Source organism: Schistocerca serialis, chromosome 5 (assembly GCF_023864345.2).
Source record: "Schistocerca serialis cubense isolate TAMUIC-IGC-003099 chromosome 5, iqSchSeri2.2, whole genome shotgun sequence".
In the NCBI taxonomy this organism is placed as follows: domain Eukaryota; kingdom Metazoa; phylum Arthropoda; class Insecta; order Orthoptera; family Acrididae; genus Schistocerca; species Schistocerca serialis.
In genome coordinates, this window is record NC_064642.1 from 608,424,146 (window position 1) to 608,436,525 (window position 12,380).

At 39.4% G+C, this 12,380-nt stretch overlaps 1 protein-coding gene across 1 annotated transcript in view; it reads right to left on the bottom strand.

Annotated features, from left to right (window-relative positions):
• LOC126481019 (nitric oxide synthase-interacting protein homolog) overlaps positions 1–12,380 on the bottom strand; it is a 74,705-nt gene that overhangs the window by 25,375 nt on the left and 36,950 nt on the right. Inside the window, exon 4 of the mRNA XM_050104478.1 lies at positions 9,505–9,610. Within this exon, the coding sequence (XP_049960435.1) occupies positions 9,505–9,610 (106 nt within the window). The remainder of the gene's footprint in view (positions 1–9,504; positions 9,611–12,380) is intronic.

A 12,380-nucleotide genomic window follows, 5' to 3' on the forward strand; every position in this document is an offset into this window, starting at 1 on the left:
ACCATCCTATCTACATCCAAGATGGGGGCTGGGGAACAGAGATATTATGTACGGGTCAACTCACTTAGGTCTTCGTACTCTGCCATCAACACTTTTATTGAAATTCACGCATGTCTCCAATAAACACTGGTAAAGTTTAACATTTGTCAAAGCAATACTGGTTGAGAAATAGTCACTTGTTCGACTAAATACGTGACTTTGCGTAGAGTTAGCATGAATTTCTGGTGGACGTCTTGTACAACTCTATGTTTTCTCTTAACAGTAATAATAAAAATAATATTACAATACTATTCAGTCAGAAAATTTTGGACAAAATCACTATTAAAAAAAACAACTTGGCATGTATAACACTACAACAGAATGTTCTCAAAATAAAGTTTCATTAATGTACCTCTTTCCAGTACTGAACAAATGAAGGTCAAATTTGAAGATTTTACTACAGGACTCATTACAAAGACTACGATTTTAAACGGCAAAAAGTTTATTTGATTATCCAACATGGCTAACAATGTGAGGCAATTTGAATCAAAGTTGGGCATGAAAACTGCAACATGAAAAAAACCACAGAAGTTGCTACAGATTCTTATATCTCATAGCTTAAACATATGCTCGACATTAAACTTAATACATGATCGGTCAGAAGCAGAAGGATGTGGAATGCAAAATTTCATTTACCTACTATTTTTCAATAACCTACGAATTAACAGAAAAAGACAAGTTTTGTGAGAAGTTGAAAAAAGGGACACACACACACACACACACACACACACACACACACACACCTCCACCCAGACACTAGATTTAATTTTAAACATAAGCTGACAATGCTACATAAATTGAAGCAAGCTAGCCAGAAAAATCGCAACGCGAATGAAGTTTTAACTTTGCCTTCTGATGGCTTGTTGATTAAAGCCATGATAAATAGGAAACGTTGGACAAAACAACTTAGTAATGTAACGTTTCTCAGTAAAAACATCATTCACAAACTGCCCCGAAAATTTCTACAAAATTGGTTCAACCTTGATTTTTTTCATAAAAAATAGAAAAATCTATTTTCCATAATTGACTTCAAGCAAAACACATTCGGAAAGAGCATGTGTTGAAGCATTCACAAAATGATGTTCGATTTTCCAACATTTAGTAACAAAACCTGAAAATGACTGACAAATTTGAAGGAATGCACCATGGCAACAGGCTGTTGTCCATATTTAGTTGCATGTGGTTTTTACTTTTAAATTGAAAATTAATATCCCACTATATTGCAGTCGCCCATCATGACATTGTCACTACTGGTTCATTCAATAGGGATCACTCCCAATTGTTGTGCACTCCCAGCTATGGGATGGGGTTCTTCTTTCACTTTCCCAAGCCTGCAATTTGACTTCATAATTTAGTTTCCAAAGCCGGATCTGCTCACAAAGGCATTTGCTAAGTGCCTTACCTCCTATTCTGAATAGGCACAGCATAAAGACTGTCACAAATAAAGCTTTTGGTCATTAAGCCCTTTGTCAACAATAGACGCGCGCGCGCGCCCACGCGCGCGCGCACACACACACACACACACACACACACACACACACACACACACACACACACACACACACACACAAATGCAACTCACAACGTGACTAATGAAGTTAATCACTGTCCTCAGCCATCCAGCCCTTCCCTGTTCCCATTCCAGCACTATATAGCCGTCATTCCACCATCACACTCAGTCTTTTTACTTCTCTCCTTTGCCACCACTTCCCACCCTATCTCTACCCTGCCCTCCGTGTAACCTGCAGCACTTTACTTCAGCACTTCACTGTCCGCCATTCCCACCATACTGTCCCTCCCCCTCCCCATCCCAGCTTCCTCCCTACCCCCACCCAGCCGCCACTCCCATCATGCACTGGTGCAGCTACTTGCAGTGAGGTTTCAGTTGGCTGAGACTGCAGTCGTGTGTGTGTGAGTTGCATTTGTGCACACGTGTGTGTGTGTTGTTGACTAAGGCCTTAATGGCTGAAAGTTTTATTTGTGACAGTCATTTTGTTGTGCCTATCTGCGAATCAGCATCTCCCATATATGGTAACAACTTCTCTTTTCATAATACTGTTACATTCCATCCTGGATTTTCCATTGTTTTAGTTTTACCTCCTGTTCTCAAATCTGTTGGAGTATCTCCCATAGACGGCAAGCAAACAGTAATGTCAGTTTTGATTTTAATCTTCTCAACATTGTGGTTGACATTTTTCAAAATTTTTGAGCCACTTTCTGCTGTTCTTTTTGTAGAAAATGATGATACTCAAGGAACGCATGGGAACGAGGTCTTGTTTCATCAGTTTTTCTTCTGCTTGATATATTAACAATTTTGCAATGTTCGGAAGTTTTTAAAATCAAAACTGATAATACTTTCTGACTGCCACCTATGAGAGATACTCCTACAGATTTGAGAATTGGAGAAAAGGTACTTAGCAAATAACTTGTAATCAGACAGGTACCGCAACAAGGCTTTGGATCCTAAATTAAGAAACGAAATGACAGGCTTGGGTACCCAGATGAAGGAAGCCATCTGTGCCTAGTATTGCACAGTTATCGATCAATGTGGCGTCTATGGCGATGGGGTTTCTGGTTCATGTTCTGGAATTGGTAGTGACAAAGTCACCATGGATCAAAACAATATAGTGATATATTACTTGTGAATTAAAAAACAGAAATCACATGCAATGAAACATGGGCATGGGGTTGCTGCAATGTAGCCCGTTGCCTGCATTTTTGGCCTTTTTACAAAATCTTCAAGTTTAAACTTCATTTATTCAGAGTCGAAAAGTGGTACATGAATGATACTTTGTATTTGAGAATCTTGTGTTGTTAGTTCCACGTTCATCATACCTTCAGTCCCTAAAATATAAGAAGCCAAACTTTGAAATTTTTTGGATGTTGATTCTTTCTGGTGATTTTGTCTGAAATTTCCTGAATAAATATGGCTCATAAAATTAATGTCATTATTTTTCTTACGAGGACATGAAGTTGTACAAGATGGCCAAATTTCATTTCTTTTGGCAAATTATTGTTCCACACATAACACCTCAAAGTCATCAGAAATTCATGCTAGCTCTGCACAAATTCACACAAGGAATCAAACAAGCAACTATATCTCGAACAGTATTGTTTCAATAAAAGTTAAACTTCACCTGTGTTCACTAGGGACATGTGCTACTGTGCACATACAATTTCACCAAAAAACGTGAGGGTGAGCAGGAAACCTCTGAAGATAGAAAGTTGAGATTAGGAGAGGGTGTTATTTTATACAGTAGGCATCATTTAATTAGGGATTTGTTGAAATCTCACCCCTAAAGGGGTGCAATGTGGGATGAAAGGTTTTTCGGAAACATGTTATGATTAAGAGTATTTTGAAGCTAGAACTACGAAAAATAGTATTTGGTTTCTCAGTCACAAATAAGAAAAATACATCAATCAGTATTTTTTGAAATTCAACCCCTAAGGGGTAAAATTGTGGCCAATTTTTTTAAATAAATCTTTCTAAGAAATCTGTATTTGGCTTTTCAGTTAGAAATTAAAAAAAAAAATTGTTTCTGTGTTCTTGAAAATATGTGTTTCAGTGTTTTTTAAAATATTTTGTTATTTTAAAACATTTCTAAAACTAAATCTATGAAAATTGGTATTTTACTTCTAAAGAAATGTATGTTAGGGAATGAAAGTTTCTATGGATATATTACCACAGGAGCTCATAAAGCAGGATTAACAAAGATGTCCAACTACAGCTATTTGGGGGAGACCATGCTCATGTGACCTTCATCAGTGTGAAAAGTTTAGATGAGTTTACAATTTGTGAACAACACCAAAATTTTGTTAAAAAAGAAAAAAAATGTGCACACCACACCATTTACATAAGTAAAGCAACTGGCACTTAGCTAGTCATGTATAATCACGAAAATCATAGAAAATGTGAATAAAATTAAATTAAATGCTACTAAAAAATGCGGACAGGGGGGACCAAATTCCTTAAACTAGCCCTGAGTAGGCCTATGCCTGAGTAATTTTTAGGGCAATTTTCACACTTGCCAAATAACAGGATGGTTTGTTATCTCTGTCCCATAAAGCACAATGCACAAACCATTATAAATGGTTACACACAATACACAATGAATGTCCATTTCACATAAAAAAAGGAATGGATGATTGCCGTACATTGGTGGATCTGTCACAAATAACCTTGAAGTTGAAGATGCCTTAACTTACTTTACAGGGATGATGTTGCAATAGAATGAGAAAGGGATGGAGAAAAAGCTTTGGAGTCACACTATACATAAAAAAACATTTATAAAATTAAGGAGTCAAGTATTTTGGGTAAGATTTATCAGGAGACAATACACAAAGCTGAGTTTCCAATACATGTCTTGCATATGTATGACTATCCACAGTACTTAGAGAGAGAGAGAGAGAGAGAGAGAGAGAGAGAGAGAGAGAGAGAGAGGCCCACTCATTCGCCTATTCAATTGATGCATTCTTCCAAATCCTGTTTGCATAAGAGATTTAAAATTTTGCAAAGGTTTTGGCTGTGTGGTAAACAAATAAAAAATCAGATCAAATCATAACTAAGGAAACATGTAATCATACAAGCTAGTAGCTGGCACACATACTACACTAAAAGGTAAGAAAAATGAATTCAATGCATATACTATCTCATGTACAGTGTGCCTGGTAGAGTGGGGAACAGCATATGTTGCCACATGTGTTTGATAGGCTAAGTCTCCATGCTTTACTGTGATATTTCATGGCATGCTCACCAAGAGGTTCTGGACGAGTCTGTTGTAGATAGTTTCACTTGTGGCCACTCATTCACAAAGTTTACATTGATATGTCTGCTAACAGGTTCTTACAAAAAGGACTGCTTCAAAACTGACTGTCAACAGCAAAACAGCAGCACCAATTTAAAGTAGTTTCTTGTGATCGGTGATAAGATCTCAGTTACTTCCCAGGTAATACAGACCCACAGTGTCTCAATTTTTCTAAGTCTTGGATGTGTCCATTTACTGTTTTGTTTCGTTTTAGGGCACAAAAACAGCTAGGGTCATATGCACCCATGACAGAACTATAGAACACGAAGACAAAGAGAGGAGTTAAAAATGACTACATGTTAATACAAATCTACAGAAGAGAAGACAGCTAAAAACTGGGACGTAGAGAAAAGTCTATAGAGAAATGGAGGTTGTGAACTAAAAATTAAATGTCCTTCGCCGTATTGCTAAGACAGATAAAAAGTAAAATGCGATTGACAGCCCACTTGTCGTACACTAAAACAACTGATAATTCAGAAGGCAAACACAACAGGTATGTAAGCAGTTAAAAAAGGGGCATTCCATTAGGAAATGGTGGGCCGTCAGAGGTTGAGTGCAATGAGTACAAAGTGGTGGGGGAGCACCATTTAACAATTGGTGATGACTAAAAAGACAGTGCCGAATATGCAAGCTAGCTCAAATGATATCCTCATGGCGAAAGGGCAGAGAGGAGGTTGTCTAAGCTGCCAGGAGGTGCTTAATAACCCAAATAACCCGGAGCTCGTTCCCATGAAGGGAGGACCAGTGGTGATGCCAAAGTGACGTCATTGGCTGTCAGATGGAAACAAAGAGATAATCGGAGGGAATGTAAGAACAAGTGGGCTGAGCGTCAGCAGTCTCATTTCCTGGCAAACTGACATGACCGGGAAACCACATAAACATCACAGTGGCTCCATCAACAGTGAGCAAGTGACAGATTTTCTGGATCTGTTGCACTAAGGGATGGACGGTGTGCAGCACACAGAGGCTTTGAAGGGCTCTGAGAGAATCAGAGCAGATAACGCAATTGGACAGCCTGTGTCGCCAAATGTACTGCACGGCCTGATACAGGACGAAAAGCTCTGCAGTAAACAGTAGTATTCCAGCAGCCAATACCGAAAAATGTTGGTACCAATGACGAAGGCACATCAAACACCACGGTCAGTCCAAAAACCACACAAAGGTACTATCGTGAAGTTCCATGGGAAGGTCACGAAACATACAGTGATAGAGCGAAGCTCGAGTAGTGGCCTTAGGAAGAGAATGACGGCTAATGTCAACATGAACCACTGCATGAAACCAAGGTGGTGAAGGGTTTACACCCACAGCGAAAGTTGCAGGTAGTGTGAAGTCAAGTTGCTGTAGCAAGAGCTGAACGTGAACCCCAGGACGTAACAGAGAAGAGGGATGCACCCCAAAGTGGGGATCAGAGTCATCGAATAAGGAGGCATAGGATGGGTGGCCATGAATGGCAGACAGAAGGCATGCATATCTGCTGAGGAGAAAGTTACAGCGGTAGTTCAGCAGCTTCTGCATACAGACTCTCTACTGGGCTAGTGTAAAAGGCGCCAGTGGCCGAATGGATGCCATGGTGGTGAATAGTACTGAGAAGGAGTAAGAGGGACGGATGTGCAGATGCAGAAACAAAAGACCCACAGTCAAGTTTCGAACGGACAAAGGACCAGTACAAACGGAGGAGAGTGGTTCAAACTGCTCCCCGGGAAGTATCACAGAGGACACGTAGGACACTGAGGAACCACATACATCAGGCCACCACGTAAGACACGTGAGAGGACCAAGAAAGTTACCTATTGAGCATGAGCCCCAATTTCGTAGTTTCAACAAACAGAAGAGCAACAGGTCCAAGATGTAAGTGGAAGAGATCAATTGCACCACCATAAATTCATACAAATGGTTTTTGTCAATGTAAAAATGAAAGCCACCATCGATGCTCTACGAGTAAAGATGACTGAAACAACACTGAGGACGCCGCTCAAAGAGACAGGTATATGGACAACTGCAGTAGATGGCAAAATTGTCAGCAAAAAAGCAGCCGGAGACATCCGTTGGGAGACAAGCCGTTTATAGGGTTAATGGCGTAGCAAAGACGACGACGCTCAGGACAGAATCCTGCAGCACATCGTTTTAATGGATAGAAGTGTCTGACAAGGCAGAGCCCACACATACCTTGAAAACTCTTTTAAAAATTCCCGAAGGAATAGAGGCACGCAGTCACGGAAGCCCCACATGCAGAAAGTACGGAGGATACCAGTCCTCCAGCAGGTGTCATAGGCTTTCTCCAAACTGAAGAACATGGCCACAGTCTGGGATTTCCACAGAAAATCACTCTTAACACAGGTGGACAAAGTGAAGAGGTGGTCAACTGCAGAATGGCGCACACTGTGCAATGGTTAGTAAATTGTGAGAGTCAAGCCACCATGTTAACCTGGCATGAATCATATGTTCCATCCCCTTGCAAACACAGCTGGTGAGAGAAATGGGGTGATAGCTAGAAGGAAGGTGTTTGTGCTTACCAGGCTTAGGTATGAGTATGACAGTGGCTTCACACCAGCATCTGGGAAATGCGCCCTCTGCCCCGATGTGGTTGTACATACGAAGGAGTGCTGGCCCACAAGAGAAAGGTGTTGCAACATCTGAATGTGAACATCATCTGGCCCTGTTGTGGATGATAAGGATGAAGTGAGAGTGTGATCTAGCTCCCTCATAGTAAAGGTGGCATTGTAGTACTCATTATTCTGGGAAGAAAAGGGTATCACTCGAGCCTCCTCCACTCATTTCCAATGGAGAAAGGCAGGGTGATAGTGGAAGGAGCTCAAAATCTTCACAAAATGGTGACCCGAGGTGTTGGAGATAGAAATAGGGTCCACTATGACATCATCTGCTACTGTCAGGCCAAAAATTGGGGAATGGACCTTGGTCCCGGAGAGCTGTTGCAGATTGGCCCACATGACAGAAGAGGGAGTGGAACTGTTAAAAGAACTAACTAGTAAAGGAAATCCAGCTACCTTTTTTGCTATCCTGAAGAATGCGACAATATTGTGCACACAACCGTTTATAATGAATGCAATTTGCTGTTTTGACAGTTACAAACGTGGAGAGCACATCTTTGCATGCGAACGATGTCTTAGCATGCCTCAGTCCACCAAGTGACTGGGACACGGCACAGTAAGGAAGAAGTGCAAGGAATGGAATGTCCTGCAATGGTAAGGATAACATTTGCAAAATATTCCACCACATCATCGCATTCATTTACTTTGTCAGACCAGAGTATAATACTGGCAAATCCACATTGGTAGCATAAAAAATTATTGATTTCTGCTTTGGGTGGTTTTTATGGATTTCATGGCAGTTTTACAATAGGAAATAAACTCACAAACCTAAAACCTGGACTCAAAACCCATAAACCCTGATGTTCCCATGTACATTGACAGCCAAGTCTTTTCCATGGTCTGTCCTACAATGGCCGGTAATTTACACAGTTAATATTGACATTCACCATAAGAACTAGTTCGGTATTATTTTTATGTAATTCATTTTTAGTGTTATTCAGTATACAGTAGTCATTTTCTTCTACTTCACACAGTGTTGTAACACATTTTCACTTTTCTATAGTCCATTTTAATTCACTTGCTACATATCACACTACGAGCTACAACGATTAACTCAATTTATGAAGAATTATTCTCTTATACTGTGGGATTAAAATGCCTGAAGCAGAACAATAGACTCAGCAATTGCTGCAAAGCTTTAATCTGATATATTTCAGATAAAAATCTCAAAAGAAAACTACAAGCATTTTCTATTTCTGAATAAATACAGGGCGAGTCAGGAGGAAAGATACATGTTTTGAGGGCACATAGTATTAATGATTCTGAACAAAGAACTTCATATGGATGTATGCCCTATTCCAAATGGTTTCCGAGATAGAATACATGTAATATCACTTTTGTACGTTTTTCTTGAATAACTCGAAAACAGCACCCTCCAACAAAAACGTGTCACAGTACAAAATTAAACTATATCAAATTTCCTACAAAAAGGTCCTATTCATTTTTTTCTCTAGAACTAATAGTATGTGCAAAGAGAGTGCGAGAATGTTGAAAAACTCGCACGACGTGCATTAGCTGTAGCTTATGTAGTTTTTGTAGGCCAATTTCACGTAGCATATTGAGATAGCAAGTTGAGACAAACAGTTTGATACGGGACACTTGTGGTCTATCAGGTTGGGAAACTACCTCAAATTGCCCTACAAAAACAAACTACCTAAGCTACAGCACATGTGCGTCAAACGAGTTTTTCAACATTTTCACACTCTCTTCAGACAAACCATTAGTTCTAGAGAAAAAAATGAATAGGACCTTTTTTTGTTGGAAATCTAATACAGTTTAATTTTGTACTGAGAAAAGTTTTTGCTGGAGGGTGCTGTTTTCGAGTTATTCAAGAAAAACATACAAAAGTGATATTAAATGTGATCTATCTTGGAAACCATTCGGAATAGGGCAAATGACCATATGAAGTTTTTTGTTCAGAATCACTATACTATCACCTCTCAAAGATGTGTACCTTTCCTCCTGAGTCACCCTGTATAATAAAAGCACATCAACAGCAATATTAGTAGGCTACACATAATTTAATGAACTGGGGAAAAAGTTATTGTTACCAGATTTGAATGCAGTCACTGGTGTGCTGACTATATTCTTCTCAGTTTTTATGAAACTATTAAGTTTCGAATCTTTCTCTGCTGCTGCAATTTCTGCTAATTCAGTCTGAAACAAGGGAAACAAAATGAGGTATAATCAAAACTCCAGAGGAGGATAGTTTTAAATGTCGCTACTGACATTTTATGCAATTTTGTACATCTTTCTTACACAGGCTAATTCAGGCCAGACCAAAGTTCAAAATGCAGTACACATGTAGCCAATTTTATTATAGCCCCCCTCCAAGTATCCTGATCAGCAATTCTTTGTAACCACACAAATCCAACCAGGCACAATGGAGTCACACTGCCTGGAGCTAGACTAAAGAATTTCTGATGTAACAACAGTGTTCTTCCAGCCATTTACAAATACTTCTATAGTCGAGACAATGAAGGAAGGTTCCCCGACAGCTCAGAAACGACTGTGGGCAAAAACAGTAGCCATCTACAGAGTTATGACAACACTGAGATATTGCCAATGACACGTTTACAAAATCGCTTTACATTATTGATTGAGGCAGACCCATAAAGACGTTACGCACGGCCCACTGCAATTGTCAAGGATCAATTTATGCCAACTGAACTATAGCAAAGTAACAAGGTACATTATCTTGCCAATCAGTTTCATTTGCCTTCAGAGAAGCAATAATTGCGAACCAATAACCTGGATCTCTGAGAAGGAATGCATCACCAGATCAGTCAAAATGCCTACCTGATGATTTAATGGTTCCAGTGAATTCCATAAAAACATTCCCCATACAACAAAACTGCCCTCACTGCCTTCTGCTGTGCTAACAATGATTGCAGAACATGGTTTCTTTTAAATTTATTGCATAAAAAGCATAATTAATCATACAAACAAGAAATCAGAACATGTAACTTATAAGAGGAGGTTACCTACTGCCAACTAGCATTCAGTCCAATTTTTATAACGTCCAGCAATTTGAAGCATTTCTATTTGAGGTACAGTCATTACAAGGGTCTGACAACTAATGATAAAATTTTCTGAAGACTTTGGTAAATGGCTTCTTTTACTCATGACACTCATGATAGCAGAGAGCACAATGCATTTCTTGTAGTATGACAGCAATGAAGTAACCTACTGCACCAGTGAAGATCAACTGGCATACATCACGCACTGTGCATTGTAGATGTTGCATAGGAGGTGGGGTCATAATGATATGACTTAACACTTTGGGTCCTGAGCCATTCCGCGTGGGTGTCTACCATAAAGCCTGGCTGATTTTAACGTACTTTAAACTACTATAACTCATGAAAGGTTTCAGTTATAGCAATAAAATTACTCTTATTGAAAGACCTAGACTTTCTTGTTTAAAACCATATAAAATACCTTTCTCTTGAATTAATACATACTTTTGACAAGCGTTATTATTATAAGATTGTTTTTGAAAAAAGGAAAAATTGGTCAAAGGTATATTCACTGTATTTTCTAGAAGGAATTTTTTTTATTTTACACAGAAATTGTAATTATGATGGATACAGTATGTCTTATCTACAGTAACTTCCTGTAACTATTTTAGGATGCTATTTTGCTCTTTGTGTGGTAAATTTTGAAGCACGGCATTTTGTACAATGCTACTTTACATTCACTACACTGGTAGCTTGTGTCTTTTCGCCACACTTTTCCAGTCAGTTTTTTTCCTCTCAGAGAACACACTACACACTGTTTTTGTTTCTGTTTCTTACCTACTTCTGTCTCAATCTTTTCCAGGAAATGATTTCCAGTTGATAGCCTTGAGAGTCCACATGGACCAGGTCGGGGTTCAAGATCTTTGCTTTGTGCAAGATCTGCACAGATAACTGTCATGAAGTGAGATGTTATGAGGTGTTTTCCAGTAACCTTGTTATATAATATGCAGGACTTTACAATCACCACTAGTATAACATGGAATGCCAACTTTCTCCACCACTTCACAGTTCGATGTTCAAATGCGCCGTATGACAATCGCTGATCTGATAAGTCAACATCAAACTTGTTTTTAGTGTAGTCCACTTCACAGGCTGGCTTTGACTTCTCTCTTCCTCTCTGATCAGTGAAAGTGACCATCTCAGCAGTGTGCCTTGTACTTATCATATGCACATTTCTTTTGTCCTTCCAACACAGTGCTAACATATTTCCATTATGCCTGAAAATAAGTTCACCTCGCTGAAGGTTCGGATCTTTTATAGCACGTGGCAATCCCTGCCGAGATTTTCTTGTTGTTCCCACAAGAGCAGTTTTTGCAGCAATCCCTGCCGAGATTTTCTTGTTGTTCCCACAAGAGCAGTTTTTGCAGCTTCCAGTTCTGAAGCAAGTATTGGACTTGTGTAGAATCTGTTCGTAAACAAAGTGTAGCCTTTTCCTGACAGATTTGCAAGCAATGTCTTTACCAGAGTCACTGTGTCAGACCTTTCACCTGCGTAAACAGAGAAATTCCAGATGTAACCTGTGTCAGATTCGGATAACATGTACAGTTTGATACCATATTTATTTGGTTTTTGTGGCATGTAGTGTTTGAAATACACACGACCTCAAAATTTACACATGCCTTCATCTATTGTAATTTTTTGAGATGGTGTATACGCACGCTGGAAATTAGCACACACATTATCTAGGAGGGGTCTCACCTTGTGCAGTGGATCATAGCCAGTTTCTCCTTTCCTCTTAGCTAAGGAATTATCACTAATGTGGAAGTTTCTCAAAATAGAAAGAAATCTGTCACGGCTCAAGATGTTTGGACAGAAATTACATGACACCACAGGGTTCTTGGACCAGTGCTCTCGTATATGTGGCCTCACACTTACACACATATGGACTACAATTGCCAGAAACTTCCTTA